The sequence below is a fragment of the Pyxicephalus adspersus genome, chromosome 10 (assembly GCF_032062135.1).
Source record: "Pyxicephalus adspersus chromosome 10, UCB_Pads_2.0, whole genome shotgun sequence".
NCBI classification, from domain to species: domain Eukaryota; kingdom Metazoa; phylum Chordata; class Amphibia; order Anura; family Pyxicephalidae; genus Pyxicephalus; species Pyxicephalus adspersus.
The window spans coordinates 2,371,829-2,396,369 of record NC_092867.1 but is presented as its reverse complement, the minus strand read 5'-3'; the positions used below and the strand labels follow the sequence as shown (position 1 = coordinate 2,396,369).

The window sequence follows — 24,541 nt, the reverse complement described above, 5'->3', positions numbered from 1 at the left end:
TATGGAGGCCACCATTGTCAGAGTTTGGGGGGTCCAAGAAAGGATAAAAATGACTATAATTTTATTATTCCTTTGGATTCAACTGAAAATAATAACTCTTTAAAAAATAAGTATCTTCATCCTGATTTGGGAAATGAGCCTCACGTATATGTAAACCCTAGGAAATACATTCTTTTCCCCTAGTTTTAAATACCTGGTGATCCGGCCAATCCCACTTCCTGACCATACCAATCATGGCAGCACATCCATGCTGGATGGTCCGTGTTAGGAGATGCTTATCTGTCTGGTAATCCCATGCTGTGCTCCACCGGAGTATCAAACACGGTTTACTCTGTCCAGCGATGTCATTTGCAGCTGCAAGGAGAACAAAGAAATAGCTGCAGCCCCTGCTTCCCTTTAGCCATGCAGTATTTGGTCAGCATCCCCAGCACATACTCTGAGGCTGTGCACAGCTGAAGGGGATTTTGGAGGCAGATTAGTCCCTGGTTCTATCCTGCACTGCCATTGGCTGCTGGGACTTTATCGCCTCTCTGCTCCCAGTCACCAGGGCCTGTTGTAGTGTAAGCTGGGCTGACTTGCTGCTGGTGTGTATTAATCTGATTTACTCTTGCTGACCCTGATATTGTACTCTGCCTGGACCGACCTTTTGTAACTCTGCTTGTTTTTTGCCCTTATGCACCTCGTCTTGTTGACTGATTACCTGTGTATGATCTCTGGCTCTGTATTCTGGACTTGTCTCTGTTGGAATCTTGGTACTGCATTATCTGCCGGCTTCTGGTCCTCTGTCAGCCCTTCCCCAGAAGCCACCCGTGTGCTGGGAAATGCAACTAGTCTTGCTATAGGGAGCTTGCTATAGGTTATAGGAGTGCGGGGTTAGGTTGGAGGACTGATGTCTGGCGAGTCCTGTTGCTGGACCAGGGCCCTAAAGTCAGTTTGAATCTTTTGACTTTGTGATGGGAGTTACAAGTTGCGATGCCATCATGCCATGGCATGACTAGAGTCCCGTAGTAAGCCTGACTAAATTTCAGGTTCACCCAACATCAAAGAAGGTCCCCCAACTCCAACATGACTGTAACTGAGACTTTTAATGTTTCTATTTTTTCTCTAACAAATGTTCATCTGCTATTTAAGGAACATTCTATTTTGCTATATTTGCTCAATGTTAAAATAAAACTCTAGAACATTCTGTTGGGGCCCATCCAATGTTGTTTGAAGATAAAAACAAAAAATCCTACAAATAGTTCCAATGGACTAGGAATAGTAGATAGAAGAAACAACCACAGCTTTGTACAACTTGGCAAACTGTGTAACCACTTTGAACGTCTGAAGTTCCAACAATGGGGGCTCATTTAATGTTGCACCTTCTATCCTTGACCAATCAGTGAACACAATCACAGCCAATCAGTATATAACGAGAAAAGGGGAGTTTAAATGGCTGTATTTTAAACTCTCCTTTTCTCGTTATATAGTCACCAGAACTCTTACCGATGGATTGCTGGAAGAAAAGACGAGTTGGACAGCTAGGGTGACATTGCTGGGGACATTGGAGATGGTAACTTTTTACAGTGCAACTATTTTTGGAATGTGTTTATTATTAGCTGAAGCTATTCAAATAGAACTAATAAGCACTTTCATTGGACAAAATGATATATATATATTGTTAAGAAACATTCCATTCGAGTGTTCATTATATACTTAGCCATTTATGACCAGGGTTCTGTGGAGCCTTGAAATTCCTCCATAGGTTCCTAAGGGTTCCTTGAGCTGTGGATGATTGGCCTCCCATTTTTGGTGCCTTCATGGTTCACAACAGCCAACATGGTGCCACCAGAGATCATTTTAGCTCTATTTAAGTGTGCCATGCATACCACTATTGTAATGGAAACATTCTTCCTAATCACCACCAATGAAACGAGTCATTAAGAAGAATGTTTCCCAGTGGCATGTATTGAGTTTATTTTAGCCATGTTCATTGAGACCTGAAAATAATTTTAGATGTTCTTCTGGGGTAAGAAGAGAACGTCTGCCCTATAGGCTAAGTTCAAAAAGCTGTATTTTAATTTTACCCACGTGATTTTTTATTCTCAGATCTCATAGAACTCAATCAAAATTGAAGGGACCCCATCTTAGTTTTCTAGCCTTTAGTCTAAACCATTTTTCCCTAAGCAAAGCTATCCAATTCTCAATACAATTTGAATGATTAGATCCTGTGATTGATTTCTGTCTGTGATCTCCATTGTGGAGATTTTTGCTGTTTCTGGGAAACCAATACAAGAATATGGAGGAATGGCAATCAATGCACAGGAAGTAATATAACACACTGGACTCCAACAGCAAAAACATCAATTTTGTGTGAAGTTAGCTTTTCAATATCTGAGCAAAGAGTTCGATATTTTGTGACTGGCATAATGTGGGTATGAGGAAGAGTTAAACATTTGTGTCTCACAATTGGAAATATAGTAATCAGAGGTTGATTAAAAAATGATCAGACCATTTATTTAAAAAACATTCTTCCCATAAGATGATTTGAACATAATTTAGGGATGTTATTTACCGGTGGAGACACTGAAAATTCCTCAGACTACCATTGGGTGCCGCCATCTTGGATGTGATTTAGGCAGCCCCAGCAATGGGGCTATCATTCCAGCAATTCTATATAGTATTTCCATTTCCTGCTCTCCCAGCCGTTTTGTAGAAAGCTTTCAGTCCAACATATAAAATATTTATACTATATTTATTTATATATCACTGCGGATCACAGAGGGGACCTCTGGAACATGCAAGGAGTGGGGGCTGTGTTAGGGCATTTTGAAACATTATAGATAAATCAAAGGCACATTGCAATAAAATAAAATCTGATTTACAAAAAGGAAAAACAATCATTTGAAAAACTTGTCTGTGCTTTCATCTGCATTTTCTTTACTTGGTGACAGGGTCTCTTTAAGCCCAACTCTCTATGCTTGCTACTTTTTGGGAGGGTTTTGGTCTCTCTTCTGCCAGCTCTAATGCTCAACTCTTTACAACCTGATTTTTGCAGAATTTATTTAAAAAAAATAATTACCAGATAAAAAAAAATCCCATAATCCCCTCATTTAGAGATTTGTGCACTTGTATTGCCTTCTAATCTACTGGCTCCATAGATCTCTCTCCTTTTACTGATTGCTAATGCACGGTGATTACCAGTCATCAAAGATTCTGCAAATACAGCAACAGCAATGACCTGGTTTTCACGCTGACTGTGATCTTTTATAATAACGCTTTCATGGCCAATAACATCCAAAAATGGACCGGATCAGAATAATCAGCACTTCATAGAGGTCAATGGGACTCAATGGCAGCAAAGCCAAACAATATTCTTAATTTGAGTAAATAAATTATAATGTTCTCGCCAAGAATTAAAATCTGCTGCCTTAATGTCACATAAAGCCTGAACCACACAGTTTTTGGCTACCAGGGGCATTGAAGGAGTTTAACATCAGTAGAGACTGCAGATTGTCCATTGTGTGCAATCAATGAGTCAGATTCACAAAGCTTTTGTATGTGAAAATAAAACTGCTTGACGTTGCACCCACCTTGTTAAATTTTGCACCAACAAGATGTGACGTATCTTTGCGAACATGGTTGGCTGAGGATGAAATGGGGATCTGGGCAAATATGGGGGCCTACAATGCACAAGATTCAAGCTTCCTGCACCCCTGGGCAAATATGAAATGGGGGCCCCAAATGCACAGCATTCCAGCTCCCTGTAATCCCTGTCATTCTGTAAATGGAAGCCTCGGAGATGGTAAGGGAGATGAGCTATTACCCAGTACGCCCTGCCCTAAAACTGGCTCGGATTGCCAGGATAGTTAACAGGTGAACATTTTTCTATGCAAACTGTCCCTGCACACAAGAGTACATCCCTCAATGCCAGTTAAACAAACATATTGAGGAGAGCATTTCCAATGGCTGTTGCAGAAAGACGCTTAATAAGTATTTTACATTGCCTACCAAATTACCCCTTCCCACCTACACCAGTTTGATTTCCTGGGCAGCTAATGGCTCTAAGTTCAGCCAGTTACTGACAGCTCAGGTTCCCAATAATAAGAAACCAAGCTGATTGGGTTCTGATCAGGTGATCACTATGCCACTAAATTTTCTATCAGATCAATGACTCTTTTCTATTCTTTTTTTTACACAGCTGACCTCCGGAGGGCGCCCTCATTACTAAGTGTCCTACAAGAGGGAACCATTTGCACAGATGAAACTGCCCAAGTACGCTCTACCTAAGGTACTGTAAAGAATGTGTCCATGCTACTAAATGACATTCATCAATCCAGCCAATGCACGTTGATTTATTGGATCACATTGCAAACAATATTTGCCAATGTTACAACACTGGAGTCACTGAAACAAAAGCAAAGTGGTCATGTGGAACCCTTAGGGGATGCTTTAGTGTTGCTTGATTTTGCTTGTAGTTAGGCTAAAGGTCTGTTGGGTTAAACCAAGACAATAAATTGGATTCAGAACATCCAAAGCACACTTTACCTTTCCAATCACTTGGGACGATAAACTGTGGACCATAAAATTCCACACAATGGACAGCTAATGCCCACTATGCACGTTGTATACAGGCTCTTTGCTATTTGAATCTAGGGGAAGTATAGGGCAGTAAGGGTAAATACTGGCGAGCATTTATATGGCTGGTCGTTGTCAAAGGGAACGACCCCTTAGATGAAATTGCCCTGTAGTTGCCTCATTTCTGACCTGCAGTTGTATCACTTCCAGTTGGCTTTGCATTCCCATAGACTTTACTGAGAATTTAAAACCAGTTTAAAGCAAAGAAAAGCCATGAGGGATAGGCTGGATCACTTTAGGACAGCACCTTTGCAGGTTACCACACATACAATAGTGTGCATTAGGTTGTGCAAGTGAACCTATCACCACATTTTTACTTTATATAAAAGGATATAAAGTGAAAAATTTACATTTTTGGTTCCCCAAACATTAAAAATTTAGAAAAAAAAAGAGGAGCGTCCTCCCTTTCTGCCGTTACGGCCAAGGCAGTAAAGAAAGAATGGGAAGCCTGCAGCTCCCCGGTATACCTTGGTCATGTATCCCAAGAGGCTTTGGGTTGCTCCTTCTGCACATGCCCAACATAGGGAACATGTATAGGATGTGAGATTGACACTTTTTTACATTTACGATAAGGAACGTCAAGAGGGAACCATTTGCACAGATGAAACTGCCCAAGTACGCTCTACCTAAGGTACTGTAAAGAATGTGTCCATGCTACTAAATGACATTCATCAAACCAGCCAATGCACGTTGATTTATTGGATCACATTGCAAACAATATTTGCCAACGTTACAACACTGGAGTCACTGAAACAAAAGCAAAGTGGTCATATGGAACCCTTAGGGGATGCTTTAGTGTTGCTTGATTTTGCTTGTAGTTAGGCTAAAGGTCTGTTGGGTTAAGCCAAGACAATAAATTGGATTCAGAACATCCAAAGCACAGTTTACCTTGGATATAAAGTGAAAAATTTACATTTTTGGTTCCCCAAACATTAAAAATTTAGAAAAAAAAAAGAGGAGCGTCCTCCCTTTCTGCCGTTACGGCCATGGCAGTAAAGAAAGAATGGGAAGCCTGCAGCTCCCCGGTATACCTTGTTCATGTATCCCAGGAGGCTTTGGGTTGCTCCTTCTGCACATGCCCAACATAGGGAACATGTATAGGATGTGAGATTGACACTTTTTTACATTTACGATAAGGAACGTCACCTGATTTCACAACTGAGCATTGTGTAATGGGGTGACGTAAGCAGAAGCCGGAAGAATACAGATGAAGATGACGCCGTCTGCTGGTTCCTCCGCGCCCCGATGAATAAAGAATCCACTGGAAGCCAATTGTTGAGGGATTGAGGGCTGTTCAGAAGTAAAGGTTTCATTTTTTTATGATTGTTCTGCTTTAAGGAGGCCTAATGCACTGAAATGGTGCATCACTGACGCAACCGAACAGTGCATAAGACGCATTTGCCAGCCCTACAATTTGGTTTTACATTAGGACAAGCTTGGCAAGTGCCAAGAGCCCTCACCATCTCTACACCCCCATCTGTCAAAATGGCATTGGTGAAGGGAACTGTATATTTGTGGCCCCCACTTTTATATGTCCAGGGCCACATTTTGTCCGAAAGAATTCTTATTTACAATACAGGCCCATCAGCAAGGTTCGTTGGGATGCCTTGGAGATTGAAAGACACCAATGAGCATAATAATTACCCCAACACAACAATGTAAATCCGGCCATATTAAATCACCTTTATTCATGGAGAATAAGTTGCCTTTATGGCGCCCTTGCACTTTATCAGGTAATGACTTTCATTGATGACTTTAATAATCAGCTTTTTAAAAAAGACACTGATGAAATACGGTCAGCAAAATTATAAGGCTGCTATGAAGAGCTTAAAACACTTGCCAACGTTATTGTAAACATGTTCACAAAATTGGTGCTTTAGCTAATTAAATCCTGCTTGTACGGCATAAATTGCAATTTAAAGGGGAGAAATACACGAGAACTATAATTATTATATATTTAGCTACATCAGTGGATGAGGTATCACAAGAGCAGCAGAGACAAAAACTGTTTAAGGGGAAGTCTGTCCTCAGCCAGTATCCTAGTTTTGGGTGAATCACGCCACATTCAATAACCTTCAGTTTTCACGTAATTGTCAAGGACTCCAGAGGAAAGAACTGGGGGACTGCAACTTATATAGCTTTATCCAGAGTGATAGTTTCATGATTTCCTGCTGCAGGCTGTATGGGAATAAATATAGATGCCAACAGTAGCAGGGTGACACCATTTCAGGGAGAAATGCCAAGCCAAAATGTGTTACAGATAGGTGGAGCCTGAGAGATAAGTGTAGCCATGTCAATCATCTAAATAATTGATAGAAATAAAATAAATATTATCTATTCTCTCTCTCTCATCGGAAATCGGACATTTCATGCTACAATATTACCACTGTGCACATATATGTTGAAGAGAACATAAGGATGCCACTCGTTTGTCCTCCCCTTTTCATTGAACACTGAATCATTTGATGTCCATTGGACATCTGTTTGAGGTTTCAAGAGGAACTGTCAGTTAAATAAAAAAAAACAGCACTTACCTTTACTTCTGCAGTGCCTCCAGATCCCTCCACACCTGCCATCGATTCTGTCCTCCACCATTCTTTCTTCGTTATGGCACGAAGGAAACATCAGGTGCCACCATCTCCTTCGTTTTTCTGCCTAAGTCACCCAACCTCACATGTGCAGGCATAAAATCAGTGACGTATCTTGGTGTAAATGGAAAAAAAATGCTGATCTCACTGCACATGCATGTGATTGGTACTTTTTTTATTGCATTTCAGGTAAAGGTTCCGAGCTCAGGCATGGGTAGATGGAGCAGCCCAAAGCCTCCTGGCATACGTGACATAGGTATCCAACGGGGCTCTGTGCTTCCAATCAGTCTTTACCACCAACCTGGCATAAAGGTGCCATAATGGACTTATGGCAAACCAAAAGATCTCCTTCAGTGAATTTGAAATATCTAGGTACTTATGGAGCAAAAACCTAGATCCCATAAACACAAGAGCAAACATTCCTCCAAAATTATTTGGTGCTGTATCCTAAAGGTGAAAGGAAGCAATGATAATGCCTAACCAACTATATGTTCTACCATTTCTTGTATTTTCATGTTATTAATTTTTGGGATGTCTTGGATGGGGTTGGTAATGTCATCCTGAATCAACCAAAAAAAAGCCAAATCAAAAATGCCCAAAAGATAAATGAAAAATGCAATGGGAAGAAGGGATTAAAGAGGAAGCAATATATGTTGGATGTAAAACCTGGATAGAAAAGCCATAAACTCTTGAAGGAGACCAAAATTAGACTTGGCATTGTGCTGTCAACTTTTGTTAATTATGTTTTCCTGATAATTTGCAGCATTATGGCCCTTGGGTACCAAGGCCAACAATTACAGTATGGACCCCACATATTAAAGTTCTACAAGACTGCAAACCTGGAATCGATTTTTTAAAATAGTTTGCTATTATTTGGCAAATGGTTTCAATCCTGGACCAGATCCATTTTAGGTTTACTGGATCACCCAGTTTCACCCATAATCATATGGTCTATCATTTCCAGTCTTGACCTAATGTTTCCTCCTATAGGACAAAAACGTTCTTGTAGGATAAGTGGCTCACTCTGCAAAATTGCCTCCAATATGTCACTAAAGTGGAGATATTAGAGATCAGAAGAACACCATATTTGTTGCAGAATAAAAGGTTCAGCATTATCTAAATCAATATAGTAAATACACAGCCCAGGCGCCATACAAGCAGGCCATCTCCAATACTGTTTTGGCTGCAAATTAGTTATTTTGTATCTTCACAGGGCTTCAAAGTGAAATGCGTTTTTTCTTAGCTCTTCTTACAATCTCATTATTATATTAGCTAATCTGAAGCACCTGGAACACTGATTCACTTGCAGTGAAAACCATTTCCTCTTCCCGACACCTGCCAGGTCACAGCTTGCTGCACCACGCAGTCCTGTTGTTTTGTCATTTATCAAAAGCAGAACTTGCAAGTATGTCTATTTCTTTGTGTTGTCCTTCCCTGCATCATTTATCTTGAAAAATTACTAGAAGATATGTACAGCTTCATCCATTCTACAGATGCATCTTTCCCAAAGGATGGAACACTGACATTAATCCGATGCTTTAAATCAACAAGAGTCTAACAAGGAAGAATCTTTGGGTACAGTACATGGTACGAAAATGAAAGCTTAACTTATTTACTTCACTTAAGGCTTCGTGTCCATCCGTCCGTTTATGACTGCTATCACTAAACATGGAATGGATTTCATGAAAAGCTCTCTGATTTACAAATATACTACTGGCCCCAAGGTGAATGAAGGGACACTAAATTGAACCTTGGTTGGGAGAGTGGGCACTGAGTTACCCACCTGTCCTAAAATGTACATGAAGCCAAAGATATATCCATTTGTGGGGTGGTGGGGAGGAGATTTCCATCTCTATTTGGCTTGGTGTCCATTGTCACTTGGCCAGAAAGTAAGGGAAACATTTTGAGATGTCAAAAAAGTTGAGATCTACCAATAGGAATTTCCAAGAGCTGCTTGATTCAGACATTTAACTTGAACAATGTTAAAAATATTAGTTCATGCCGGAGTACCAGAGCACAACATGGCACTAGAACCTATCAAGTAGTAAACCTGTAGTCTTGCAACATGCAAACTAAGATTGCTGCTGGAGAGGAGGCAGCAAACCAAGGTTCCAGATTTTATTTCTTATTACCGTATTTTCCGGCGTATAAGGCGACTGGACATATAAGACGACCCCCCACTCTAACCAATCAATTGGGGGTCGTGTTATACGCCCAGTATTGTACTGTTCCTTCTGCCTGTCAGATCTCGCTATTGTGCAAGAACTGAGAGGCAGAAGGAACAGTACAGTACTAGTAATTGGAGGAGGGATACAGGAGGAGCCTACACTGCTCCACACTCCTCTAAGGAATGAATGGGCGCGTTCCTTTTTAATGAATGGGCGTGTTCTAGTGGAGAGCAAATCCAGGCTCCTGTCCTCCTGTGCACGTCCTCCTGTGCAGGCTCTCGCAAGCTGCACAGGACTCGCGGGGACTCGACTCGCGGGGACGCCGGACGTGAAGCAAGCTTCAGGTAAGTACCGGTACCCGGCGTATAAAACGACCCCGACTTTTTTGGGGTTAAAAAGTCATCTTATACTCCAGAAAATACTGTACTATAATAGACCCAAGTGACCTCAATGCTCTGCTCTAATGTTTTGGAATGTGGAAGGAATGAGCAGCCTCCCAATACCATAAATCGGCCATTTTCAACCAGAGTCCAATGGAACCTTAAGTTTTCTCTCAGGGTTACTAAAGGTTCCCTGAGCTTTTATCAGATGTTACCTAAAAGTTTTGGGTTCAAAACCACTTAGCAAAGCCAAATAACCTTTTTACTGTCTGTAAAGTTGAAATTATGAACAATGACTGGGTTCACCTAATGGCCACCAATGTAAGTGTAATTCTTCTCACTGAAGATGAATATTACTTATTGCAGGGGTTCCATACAAGCTGAAATTTATTTCAATTGCACCTCTGGGGTAAAAATGACATGGCCAATAATCATACATCACTGAGTTCTCCCATGTGTCTATTACTTGAAATTCAATGGCTTATGACTAAGTCTATTCAAATACTGGATTTTCAAAAAGTCTGTTTTTACCTAACTTTGGTAGCTGCTAAACTGCAACATGAATATGTTCTGAGAAAAATCTGACACCTTCATAATATATAACATGTGTCAACAGTTAAGGTTGCAATTAGAAACTGAAGGACCCATTATCTTGCAAAGAATTTCAGAGAAAAATAGTTAAAAGCTGCAGCAGTGAGACATTGATCCTCACACATGACATGATGACCTACATATGAGAGAAAAAAAGTAAAAATAAAGATTTGTGCCTTAAAAAGAGTTCCAATCACATGTAAAGGGAACCTGTCAATTGTGAAATACTAATCGTGCCGTTCAAGTAATGGCATTTTAAAAATGTACAATGGCTTTACTAAGTTCTGATGGAAGGGGTAGGTCGACAAGATAGAATGAGACAGAAGACCCATCCAGAACATTTAAATAAGGCCTGTAGGATAAAGGTGCTACAATAGGAATCATATAGATCAGACTCTTGAAAAAGAGTCAGGAGATGTTTCTGAGGAAACTCTAAAACAAATTGCAACCCTGAGCCTTTCATTCTGATGCTGTAATGAAGTGGGTTTGAAAGGTCAGTCCATCCAAAACCAAAATTTTAGTTGTGCTAGATCAGCCAATCTCATCTAAGCTTCCATTGTTATGAATGAGGCTTTGACAGGTCGGTCCATCCAACAACAATATTTTAGTTATCAGGTAATCTCAAATAGGGTTCCATGGAGCTATGTAAGTGGAACTCTGACTCCATGGACCCGTAGGGTTCCATGGTAGTGGCTAATGGCTTTGCTTTCATATTGAAGCTGTTATAAATGAGACTTTAAAAGGTGAGTCCATCCAACACCACTATGGATCTCCTCCACAGACCACTAGGGCTCCATGAAAGTGGCTAATAGCACTGCTTTCATATTGAAACTGTTATAAATGAAACTTTAAAACCTGAGTCCACCCAACACCAATCTGGATCTCCTCTATGGACCTCTAGGGTTCTATGGAAGTGGCTAATGGCATTGCTTTCTTATTGATGCTTTTATGAATTAGACTTTAAAAGGTCAGTTTATCCAACACCAATTTTTTAGTTGCTTTTGGTGCTAGATCACCCCATCTTATCTAGAGTTCCATGGAGCTAGGGTTCCAGGTAAGTGATATGTGACTTTACTTTTATTTGGATGCTGTTATGAATGAGGCTTTGAAAGGTTGGTCCATACAACACCAATATTTTAGTTGTGATAGATCAGCCACTCTCATCTAGGATTCCATGGAAGTGAAATTCCATAAAGTTCCCCCAATGATTCCTGGGATTCCTTGAGCCGTACTGAGTAATCTTTCATCAGAGGGTGCCTATCTAGTATTGGTTCTAACACCCCTTGTCAGAATCAGTGGCATGATGCCAAAAATCTCTACCTGTCTGTAAAGGTGGAATTATGAAGCACCACTTAGGTAACTCATTGACCACTAATGTATATGGAATTTTTCTCATTGAATTACTATTTTGTTCTCCAACACCTGAAAATTATTTTTAGGATTCCTCTGGGGTAAAAAGGTTGAGAAAAACAGTGCTAAATGCCAGAAAATCAAACCACATAAGGTCCTCCTGAAACTTTAAAGGACTCCGGGTCTCTAAGTTTGAGTTTGTGGGTCTTGCATACCTACCATGTCCAATATGAGGGTGTCCTGCTCTCTCCAAATGATGGGATGCTACTTCATGGAGAAAGGTAACAGATTTATAAATTATGAGAGATTTCACTAAAGGAGTACAGGCAATGGAGGGTACCATTTTCACAACATTTCTGTATTTATTTTGGTCTATATAATTGATTATATAGTCCTATTCAATAATTGGTATAATTGATATAATTGGTCCTAATCAATTCAAAATCCTCGGAGGTCATTATTCCTAAAATTAAAACATGATTTGCATCCTATCCAGTTTAGATTATGTTCAGATAGGATTTCAAACACACACCAATCTGTACTATAGTCATAAAGTAGTAGTGCACATGAAAGCATTTTAATGGTGGCAGTCACATTTTATTGTCTAGTACTTTTTTGAGAAGCCATACCGATCCATATGCATTTTGATACCAGATCAGTCATTTGCTCGTTTCATCCCTACAGTGAATTTGGGTGCCTGAGTTTCAGTGGCTACACCACGGAATAATATGTAATTTACCTTCAAGGGAGCTCTGTGCCGTTCTGGGATGGGAGCCAAGCCTTCCATCGAAAATAATACAATTAAACTAAACATATCAATATCTGTTGTATTTCATCCTGAACAAATACAAAAAAAAGAAATTGTTATAAGCTCAAGAAAGTGGGGAGAAGAGAGGGGAGAGGGACATGTCATAATTCAAGTGAAAAAGAATTTCATTTTAGCTATACTTTTCAGAAAATTGACTATAATATTACTTTTAATGCTACGTCAGGAACATAGAGCGAGCTAAGAGTTTGAAACTAAACTGCTACCTAAATGCTCTAGAAAGTTACAATTTACTAAATATGGCAAATCTGTGCATTATATCTTAACCTCTTTTTCAATGGGATTATATCTGACTAGAGGTCATTTTGAAAAATGTCTTTTTCAATTGAAAACAGCCGTGACTGCCACTATCTTTTCCTTTTAGGTTCTCATTATAGATGGGCAGAGGGATGTAGGGCAATAGATATCCAATCTCCAGTGATTTGCAGAAATTCTAAGACTCTCTGCAATGCTCATACATAGTATGTGGAGCATGTGTGGTCATCTTGCTCCTCAGAAAGAATTCAGGAAGTCCACTGATCATACACCTGCATGGACAAAGACCTTCCCCCCACCTCTCTCAATCTCTCCTAAACTGCTTGATTTACACTACTATCTCCCATTATGACACTGCAATATATTACATGGCTATTGACCCCAGATCCCCTTTGGGTAGTCACACATACTTATCCAAAAGCTCAATATCACACTAAGATAGATGGAACCACTAGGGGGCACTGTGTATTGCTCAGTTGTAGTGTGGACCCTAAGAAAGGCCAAGGCGCAAAGTCTAAGTATCAGCCTTGTCTTCTACGTAGCCCCTAGTGGTGATGGTGTTGCGCTGCAGACTGGTACCAGGTTGCAGTCCTTGGACATACCAGGGTGAAAGAACAGAGCAAAGTACCCAATCAGAAGGCAAGAGTATTCAAGTATGGCTGAGGTTGAGACAGCCAGCAAACAAAGAAGGTCAGAAACAAAACCAGTATCAGAGGGCGACAATGAGACAGAGGTGACAGGAGTCATGGAATTACTGGGACACGGGATATCAGGAGAGACTTGAAGCATGGGTGGCACAGGGGGCCCCAAAGGCGGAGGGGAAGGCAAGTTATACAGGAAAACACTGGGGAGACTATAACAGCAAGACAAGCACTGCACAACAGACAAGGGAACATCAGACTGTATAACAAAGGGTTAGCACAGGAGATGAACAAGCAAACAATGGCAGCAACTGAGCAGAAAAAAGTTCAGCAGACCTAGGGGGCTCGGAAGTAGTAACAACACTGAGCCCTGTGTCAGCTAAATAGCCAAGGGCTATCAAGAAGCTATCTCCTGCTTGGCCGGTGGGAAGGGCGATGCAGATTAAACCTGGAAGAGCCAAGGGTCAGAACTGCCCTCATGTGCAAAAGAGAAGGGCTGGCATTTTAGCAAGGAAGAGGTAAGTGGAACACCCAGGAATTGTTGCTGGAAACAATTACACTGGTCAACAAACATTTTCTTGCCAAACAGATTGAAGTAATTTTAGATTATGTTTGTATTGGTTTTGCTAGATTGGCTCTAGTTTGTAAAATAATGTTTAGTTATAGTAAACACTATACATTATTAGTTAATAATGTATAGTTTGTCATAAATAATTACCTCAATAATAACCTCATAGAAAACTAATGAAACATGAAAATTAAGCAAAAATTAACTAGATATGGTCACGTATTAAATCATTGAGCTCTTCTTGGGAGAACTGCTGGTTTGATGAAACATATTCACTTCATATTCACTTCCACTGCTAACTCCTTAGTTACACTCCCTGTATATCCTCCATGTTGGATACAGGAATATCAGGGACTGAACACTGCTATGGGAACATCAGCACCATGCGGCACAGGTCGTCTTGCTGATTCCATATCACCGTACTCCCACTTGTTTTTCTTATAATGATTGAAACCTTTTACAATCACAGCACAAAAATTACAATCATGATGATGATTTCTGGGCTCTCCCCATACCATAGGTACACCTAATTTCACACTTTTCAGTTTTCCATTTTTCCCCTGACGTAGACACTCTACACAAGTTTTGCAAACCATATGGGGGGCCCAATACTTATCTTGGACCCCCGGTTTAATACAAAAATATACAAGATATGCTTGTTTCACAAATTCTGTTCAGTTTCTTCTCTGTTTTTGCTGAGAATATTCACCACAAATGTAGCAAAATACATTAGAGTCATTTATACAACTTCTTCTTGAAGAACTCAAATTTCTGTTTAAAAAGAAAAAAAATGTATGAATAAAAAGAAGGCAAATTAAAGTTTCATGAAAATAAATGCTACATTTAATATATAAAATGCAAAACATCGGTGTAAAAAAAGATAATAATATTATGCTGTGTTAACATTTGTTGTTGGTCTATTCCGATTCCTGTATCAAAAGAACTAGAGCCAATTCAAATAAACTGATGTGATTTCTGGATTCAGCAGACATGAAATACACTAAATATATTGAAAAATCTTTGGCAAGTGAAACATTTTTTGTTGAGCTGTGTTATCAATGATCACTAGTTTCCAGCAACAGTAGGGCTTTGTCTATAGAGGAGGACACAGCGGGGCACCCACTGGGCATTTCACTGAGTCCTTCCCAACTGCAGACAACATTAGTTTTTAGTGGACCATCATTTGGCAATCCAACATGGAACATTGCTGTATGATATCTTCCTAACACTAGACACTCACCTAAGACGATCGTTCATGATTCGTAATAGAAATCTAGTATCTGTATGGAGCCTTAAGCACAGGCAGATGTCTTACTGAGAACGAAACTGTAAGACATCTGCTCATCCTTTAAACTAGTGTTGCTCGGACGTGCTAGAGTTCAGTTCAAGGTCTATTCAGCCGAACTGAGGCAAATGTTAAAATCAGGAATACCCATCAACTGACGGCTTTTTAAATGTAAATGGGGGCAGCAGTTCATTTACTGGAATTACAGCTAGGTTAAGTCTTCTCTCCCATCTCCAATAGAAAAAATAATGTAGCCAGCACATTTAAAGGTGAAGAAGAAAAGTAGTTTACTTAAGTTCTATTGGTATTGAGCCACAAGGGTTTCTTTTGTCAAGGCAGAGAAACAGATTGTTCTGTTTCAGTGCCTTCACAAAGGGGTCCCTTATGGCCCTAAAAAGTTCATTAAACTACTTTATGTTTGGATGTGCTGGCTTCTTTTCTTGGATGTTTGCTGAATTGTTAGGTTCAGCACATTTTGATGCAACATAATGCTTTGCAATATGGTTCTCTAAGGTTTCTCCAGAGATTACTAGGAGCAACAAGCAGGTTGTACCTTTCTGGTCAGTTTAACAGACACCAATAGTCATTTTGTCTATCTGCATGGGTGACATTTTTCCCAATAGCCAGCAACAGAAGATCTTCCAACTTATATACTGTGAGCTGAGGATATTGTTATCATTACTATCCATTTTTTATATAGCGCCGACATATTACGCAGTGCTCTACAAAGTCCATAGTCATGTGACTAGCTGTCCCTCAAAGCAGCTCACAATCTAATGTCCCTACCATTGTCACATGTCATTTTCACAGTCTAAGGGCAATTTTGGGGGAAGCCAATTAACCTAACTGCATGTTTTTGGGATGTGAGAGGAAACGGGATTACCCAGAGGAAACCCACATAAACACTGGGAGAACCTGCAAACTCCATGCAGATAGTGTCCTGGCCGAGATTCCAACCTGGGAGCTAGTACTGCAAAGGCCAGAATGCTAACCTCTGAGTCACTGTGCTGCCACAGTGGATATAATAATTATAGGAGGGGGTTCCTGAAAGGGTTTTTTAATGGTTCCACCATGTTAAAAATGTTGAGAAACACTGATATAGACAAGTGACGTGCCTAAAAGCAATGCAATGACTTATAAAACAGCTTGCATGCCATTCACACCAGCACATAGTGTAATGAACCACATGTAGATCACTTAGGCTTATAATTTCTTCAAGGTAGCTAGCTGCAATTTGTGCACATCCAAAACCAATGTCAGTGTAAGACTTTCCTTTAAGAGGCCATAATTCCATTAATGCCCAAACTATGACCTGATGGTTCTTTTATACTATTAATATTGTTTAGTTTAAAGATTTTTTATATGGAGTGCTGCCCACCTACTAAAATACTTACCCTCTGTTCTTGCCAAGGACATTACAGCCTTTGCTCAAAATTCCACTGGATTGGTGAAGGCCACCATGAGCGTGGCATAGAAATGCAACTGGATGAGGCATTGGTGCAGTGCAAGGTTGGTGCAGGGAGAGCACCTAGCCAGGATATTGTCTTTGCAAATGTGTTTTGATGGGTAGGGCCACTCAGTAAAGATCAAAGAGAAGTGGATTGGTGGGGGAATACTTACTTGCCTACAACTCTTTACTCATTTGGTTGAAGTGGCCTTCCTGGAAGGCCTAGGAAAGTTCAGTCCTGGTCCAAGTATTATATTAAGCCATTGGATCCATGAATGTTGGACTACGGATTATGCAACAGATCTAAAAACAAATGAACATCAATTAACTTTGGCCACTGACACATTCAGATCAGAGACTGAAATGATCACAAGATTCACCCAATATCTTACATAATATACATTTAACTTTTATAGGAAAGAGCTGTGATTGGATAAGAGTTACATTTACATGAAAGAATATTCCTTTTGTGCAAACCTGAGAAGATGCATTCAGTGACAGCTCAGTTCCTCTTTAATCACAAGAAGAGCACTCGTTCCAAATGAAAGTTGATATCTTGTAGACATCCGCCTGCATCTTTTGCATGCCTGAGATTTTACCATCTTGCTCAAATCTTTTGATGCCGTTCAGTTTTTTTTATTCTGGAAAGATTTTAATAAGACAAAAGAATCCATTCGCAGAAGATGCTTGTCGACAGTATTTCATCTTATTAGAGCAAGAAGCAAACATCAGTGGAAGACATCACAGTTGCCGCTACTTGGACCAACAATTCCCTTTAATCTCCTTCCATTGAAGCAAAGCGGGGTGCAGCCTTTCCCGCCACAGCAGAAATAAATTGTAATGTTAGAAAATAAAACGATTGTGTAAGTCGCGGGATAGCCAGCAGTTTTGGAGAAACAATAATAAGTAGGTCGCATTGAAAACAGCATTGACATCTGGCTTATTCACTGGCATTACACTGTGTGGGGGTTTAGACCTATCAACATTGAAGGCTAAACAAGTGGCACAACTACGGCATATGCATCTGGGCGGGAAGAAACTGTTTTTATTGTGTTTTGCAATGTAATAAATTCACTGGTAATTTGAGAATAGATGAATACCTATAAGGGAACACTTATCTGGATGGCAATCAGCTGTGTGCCATCCCAGTATTACACTTTGTCTATTCTTTACAGCCATGTCACAGAGAAATAGCAGCATCTCCTGCTTTCCCTTTAGTCGTGCAGCCTGAAATGTACTTTCGGCATCCCCAGCACATACTCTGAGGCTGTGCACAACTGAAGTGACCATTTTTCCTGTGACCCCCAACTTGTCTTGCCCTTGGATACCTCTTCTGGTTGACTGCTTCCCCTTGAATGACCTCAGTATTATGAAACCGTGGTACTGCATTATATGTGGGGTCCTGGTCCTCTGTCAGTCCTTCGCTAGACACCATTCTTTGCACACAGAAGACCCGGGGGGAACTGTGTGCTGGGAGAGAGTCTCCCAAGGCTGAGTGGGGGCTTGCTATAGGTGAAGAGAGTGGCGTTAGATTGGGGGTCTGGTGAGTACTGGTTTTATACTTCGGCCTTACAGTACCATTCCCTTAATAACACTTAAAGCTGAACTCCTGGTACACAACACAAAATAACCCAGCTCTGCAATCCCTGATCTGCAGGTGAATGTAAACTGTTTTGGTATCTGACTCTTGCAATACAGCAAAGCTCAAAATGGAATAGTGAGTGGAGGAGCAAGAAGAAGAGCTCAGCTGTGCTGCAAGAAGCATATTGATAGGAGACAGCTCAGTGCTTCTAACCTCTTGAAGCTCCTTTAAGCCACTTTCAGTGGGGCTCCCTAGATGCTGGTCAATGTTGGTCAAACAACATCTCATAGCATAGTGAAGGGTTGTACGAGAGTTGTATGTGAATTAGTGTCCAGAGTTTGGGTTCGTTCACCTCTTTAAATGCATAGGAAGTCAGCATTTCTCCACATTCCCTTTCCATTGCAATGGTCTTCGATACATATTGTAAAAATTCCACATCTAAATGTAATTTAGCTGAAAAAAGCTTTTCAAAGTTCTTGTACAAGTTGAGCACTGATTGGTGTTGGAGATTTGGTGACCTTAGATGCAAAAAAAATATGCTGAGTTCACGTTATATTTTAGGTACATTAATCTTTTCCATAGACCTTCTTCAGGGACCCCCTACGGGTAGTCCTGGCTGACTGATAGCTTTATTTAAAACGTGGATTTAAAATGTTATCCCTCCAGTTGTTGGCCCAGCACTCTACTAACAAATCTATTTTTAAATAGACTTGATAGAGAAATAAACTGCATTTAAAACTAAGATTTACCAAACTTCCAACTAGAAAAGTAGTTATTTCATCTAGATCAATCTTTCAGGTCCATGTACTTCAAGGAAGTAATTGATTTCCACCAGGGAATGTTTGACGGAATGTCAGATTCCCCATGTCTTAGTCCCGTGTCCATCATTATTTAACCCACTTCATTTGGGCCCAGGTCATCGGCCAGTAATCAAACAATGAAAGGTTCAGAAATAAAACTATTTGATTTAAAAGACGAATCATGGTTAAAAACGGTGGCTGTAAAAAAAAAACTAATTATTCCTATGCAGATCTAAGTCTATTTTAAAGTTTGAATATGAACTAAGTCAAGTCATCAAGCTCTTGCAGATCCAGGCATAAAAAAAAAAAGTCAGCTGGGAATTAAATGTAATTTTTCTAATAATATCCCAACTAAAAAGGAATAAGAAACAGCCTTAAACTTGCTCTGAATCTCTTAAATAATTAATCCATATGCCCAGAAGGTAATGTGATTTCAAGCCATTTTGTCTTACAAGCTCCGGTTGAAGTGAAGTCCAAATATTTCATTAAGACACTAATCAAAGCATTTTAGAACTTCATGTATGTAGCCCAAACTATTAATTATATTACAAAGCATAATTAAATGCTATTAATAATATCTGTGCCAATTCCAGATATTTGAACATGAATAATTTAGGGCCATGTGTGAAAGTCCCAAAAGGCTTTTTCTCATTTTTTCCCTCTTCCCGCCGCTCTGTGAGCAGACAGAGAGCTGGGAACGGTTAGACATACATACCAATTTTCCTGACGCTTAATAACTTTGTTAAATGGAACTCGGCAGTGGATTTTAAAACAAAGATAATTAAGGGTAATATTATTATCACAAAGGAATATTTCCTTGTCTGAGCAGGAGGTAAAATATAGCAAAGCAATTTTTACGTGAATATATTTGTGAATATATATTACAAAGCATTTTGTAGAATGTATAAGGAGGTGTTATAGTTCCCCCGTATGGACTTGCATGATTTTGTGATGGGGGGCTTTTCAAGGTAGTATAAATTATGGTATGTTATCAAGAAAAAGACAGAGATTTGTGCTAACCCTAAGCTTTTTTGATCTGGTACCTAACCCTAACACCCCCCATTTGGTGCCTAAATTTCACATCCTACCTGGTATCTAACAATCTGCTTGTAGTGTTCCAAGCTTTAACCTCCCCCCCTTCTTTTTAGTGCTTGACCATAACCCCCTATCTAGTGCTCAAATTTATCTATTTCCTATCTTATCCTTAACATCCTTTTTATTGCTTGACCATAACCACTATCCTAGCCATACCAACCCCTTTTCTTGGTACCTAATTTTAACTTTTTTCTACCATGTGCTTAACCTGACCTCCAATGGCATATTCCTGATCTTAATCCCTTTCTGTTTGGTGGCTAACTCACCCCACCCCCCACTTTGGTAAAATTCTTACCCCCTGCTAACCTTCCTAGTATCTAACCTCAAGGCCTTACCTTGTGCTCTAACCCCTCTCACCCTTCTTGATGCCTAACTTTTACTCCTTCTTAACTGTCCCCTTGCCCAATCTCAGCCTGCTAGCCTTGTGCCAAACCTAAACGCTCTCCCTTCTTCCTACCACTTTTGTTCTTCATTCCACCTTCCACGTTCCACCTACCGTGGCTAACACTGCCTTGTTCCTAAACCTTTGCTATCTGGTAGCTATTCTTAACTCCACCGGCCTTATGAAGAACCTAAACACCCCCTTCATGCTTCCTGACCTGAACACCTTCCTACCTGGTGCCTGTCCTATATCCCTGTTCCTAGTGCTGGAGCTCTGTGACTCACCTATCCTCTTTCCATCATAGGGCACCGCCATCTTCCTTTTTACTTCTTTGTCTTGTTCAACATACGCAGCTCAGCTTCTTCACTAGGATGATAAGGCAATTAAGTCGGGTTAATGCAGAAGGGGCATCTCCTGTCCTTACCACCTGCTGATTTGTAATTTTAAGTATTTTGTAAAGCTAAACCTACCCAAGTTAAAAAACCACCTACCTCACTGGTTACAACCACTTGCAAAGACCTCACAATTTTGTCCATCCAAAGTTTGGAGGAGCCCAGTGATTTCTAGACACACCTATGTGTTCTAGGCCTTATTTATGCATCCCCGAATATGTAGTGTAATATACGGAATATAAGTGTTTGCTGACAGCTTTATTTCCCTCCTAATTATTTGGTAGCTTCTGCAACTAATTATATTCTGCACCTTATAATAAGGTTGTCTCTGTCATTATGGAAATGAATTCGGAGAATTTGTACTAGCATCGGGTCAGCATTGTCTGATGATCTTTGAGTCTTTCTTCTGCAATCGTCTATAGTAAATAATACAGCCAACAACATACAAGGAAAACAGTTTTGAAGTTCCGGCTTTGATAAATCCAAGGCTTTCTCTGTGTATCTTGAGAAGACAACACAGGATGTTTTGAGTTCAAATTACAACTCTCTCGTTTGATGGGAAAAAAATAAAAATAAAAAGATTCTTTCTGCTGCGAACTGACCCCCTTTTTATTATCAGATTCCCTTTGCAAACGCAGCACGGAGATGCGCAGAGCAGAATCTTTTAAGTTCAATTCTAACCGTTTTTATCGGAAGGAAAGTTTTAGGCTTCACCCACAAGCTCATTAATGGAACATTTTGCAACCTATTAAAATGACGCATCATGTTTATTGACACATCACAGCGATTCTTCAAATAGAACCGCTACATCGCCGCGTTGAGCCCTGAGGTATGACCGTCGGCTGTTATTACTGGGAACGCAATTATACGAACATGCCGCTGGTCATTAAAGAGTATAAAATTCTTTTAACCTATTTTATCCAAGGGCGCTCCTTGTGTCACTGGTAAACAGCCACTGAGTGGGTGAAAGACTTTAGATCCAGGTTTGTGGAATATTTATTTGTTGCTAGAAAAATCTTCTGCAGGCTTAGAAAATGGGAGAATACAATAACCCTGCATTTTCCTTTAATTGCTCATCACCTCTCCTGCTTTCCATGTGTTTGTTCCCTATTTCCCCCATACTCCCCTTTCATGTTTTACATTTTTTGCCTTATTTTTTTGTTTTGACTTATTTGTTTCCTTCTTCCTTATATATCCCTCACCCTCTCGCTTTTCTTATTGTTTCCTACGCTTACTTTCTTATTCCTTTGTCTTATTTTTCCTATTCACTCCATTCTCTTATCTCTTTATCCAATCCAGTCTCTCATTCCTTTCTCTTCCCTTCTCTTTTATCTTTCCACACTCCCTTCTTGTACTTTCCACAACATCCTTTACTTATCTCTTTGTCTTAAATCTTAATATCTCCCCTCTCCCACTCCTAAAGCTACGTACACACTTCCAATGGTGCTCGCCCGATAAACAGCTCAGGGAAGAGAATCTAAAGTCATCCGAACAACCGTTCTGGCGGATCCACGGACGATGAACGGCGAACGATTGGAATGCTAGGGAAGGAGGAAAGCGTGCAGCGGGGGGGGGCGCTCCGTCGTTTTCCCCCTCCCCTCTGCAAGTAGCAGAACGACGCTGTATGTACAGTGCTCATTCATGCATCGTGCAGTGATTAGTCGATGGAAAGGATCCTTTTATAATCCTTAATCCTTACTATCCTCCCTTCTTATAATCCTTACTCCACTCCTTTCTCTTATCCCTCCCTTCTACCCCTTTCTTATCCCTTCTCCTTTTTTTAATCTCTTCTTATTCTCAAGTATAGTACCCGGAATGTGATAAATTGTCACAGTGTGTTATATTTGAATTTGGCACATTATATGAGAAACGTGCATTTTTTCAGATTTCAGTCCGCTCAGAAATAATCTCCCGGAATCAGTACAACTTATACAAATATTGGCTCTTCCGAACGATTCCAAACTAATATTTAATTTCAATATTGAACATTCGCCTTTGCTGGAGAGAGGGGTCATACACGGCTCATTCTGAACGTGTTTCATAAGGAAACCTGGCTGTCAGTGACCATTAAATGAGTGCAACGAGTTTGATCCCACTTTGTTCAGGTGAACTTAAAGAGGCCCTGTCTATATATAATTGCTGCAATTGTAATAGTGGGGACCACAAAATGCTTTGTGATTTTTTTTTAAATTATTTTTTACTTATCGGCATAAATAACACCCCTTTCTTTGGAAAAACATTACAGGAAATGGACACCAAAAAACATCTCTATGCCAGAAATTCCTAAACAGTGAAACTGTGGAACTCTAAGATTCCTCCAAAGGCTGGCAGGGGGTTCCCTCCATCTAATATTGTCTGCATAGCTTAGGGTCCAATCCCATCTGGCAGGACCACAGCCATGACCCCAGTGATCTTTTTACTTGTATATAATGAACCTATTTCAGGCAACCACAGTAAGAGGGATGTTCTGCATGCTACTAATGTAAAGAGCATTTTTCCAATGAATTTATTCTAGCAGGGGCTCCCTGAGAGCTAAATCAATTTTTATGGATTCTTCTGGAGAAAATAGGTTGGATAAGGCTTCTTTATACACTTTGTGTGTCTGGTCTTAAAAATTGTTCATTAAGAAAACTAAAAGTGATATTTTATTAGGTAGAACCTGTTAGGCTGAGAGATCCCTCAGACTTCCAACATATCTTTGACCCCCCAACAGAGATCTTCCTGCCATAATTCCTCAGTTATAAGGGTCCGTGCATAATGGTAAGTGAACAGACCAAGGAGCTTAGCATGGGGATGGTGAAAGCTTCTCAAAATAAGCCCAGCAGGGGTGGGAACCTATGGACTCAGCACAGGGATGGTGGAATGACATTATGCAGCCATGGTCCACCATCTGATAATCCACCATGATGGAACTTGGTGGGCTGAGATATCTCCTGGCTCCTTGTGAACTCTCCCTGCCATAATTTCCTACTCACCTTTACATGTTTCCCACTCTCCTGTTACATTCTCCATAATAGAAAATAAAGAAATTTCCAGCAGAGATAGTAGTAACCCCACATAATGGGCAGGATAAGTGCACAGATTCAGAAAATTAGCCTGGGATTTGGGGTAAGGCCTCATAATGGGCACAACAGGTTTATGGTCCACCAATATACCCACCACAATGGAACCTGGTAGGCTAAGATATCCCCTGGCTTCCTATATATCTTTGGATCCCCCAACAGGAAGAACTCCCTGCCATAATTCCTTAATTTTTAATGGTTTCCTGCTCACCTGCATGTCTCAGGTCCTTGTTATAATAGAAAATAAAGACATTTATAGCAGAGATAGAGGGAACTCTTCATAATTAGCAAGGTGAATGTACAGACCCAGGAAGTTGGCACAAAGGTGATTGAACCCATCATAATGAGCACAGCAGGTGTAAGAATTCAGGAACATATACCAAAGATAGTAGAAACACATTATGTAGCCATGGTCCACCCTCAGGACAAGCACCATGATGGAACCTGGTAGGCTGACCGTTCCTCTGTTGTCTCATATCTCTCAGAATCTCCCTGCCATGATTCCTGAGTTT

The 24,541-nt window shown here is 40.2% G+C and overlaps 1 protein-coding gene across 1 annotated transcript in view; it reads left to right on the top strand.

Moving 5' to 3' along the window:
- Window positions 1-24,541, top strand: part of LOC140339858 (VPS10 domain-containing receptor SorCS1-like) — a 299,984-nt gene that overhangs the window by 217,943 nt on the left and 57,500 nt on the right. The window contains 1 exon segment of the mRNA XM_072424760.1: window positions 4,181-4,275. Within this exon segment, the coding sequence (XP_072280861.1) occupies window positions 4,181-4,275 (95 nt within the window).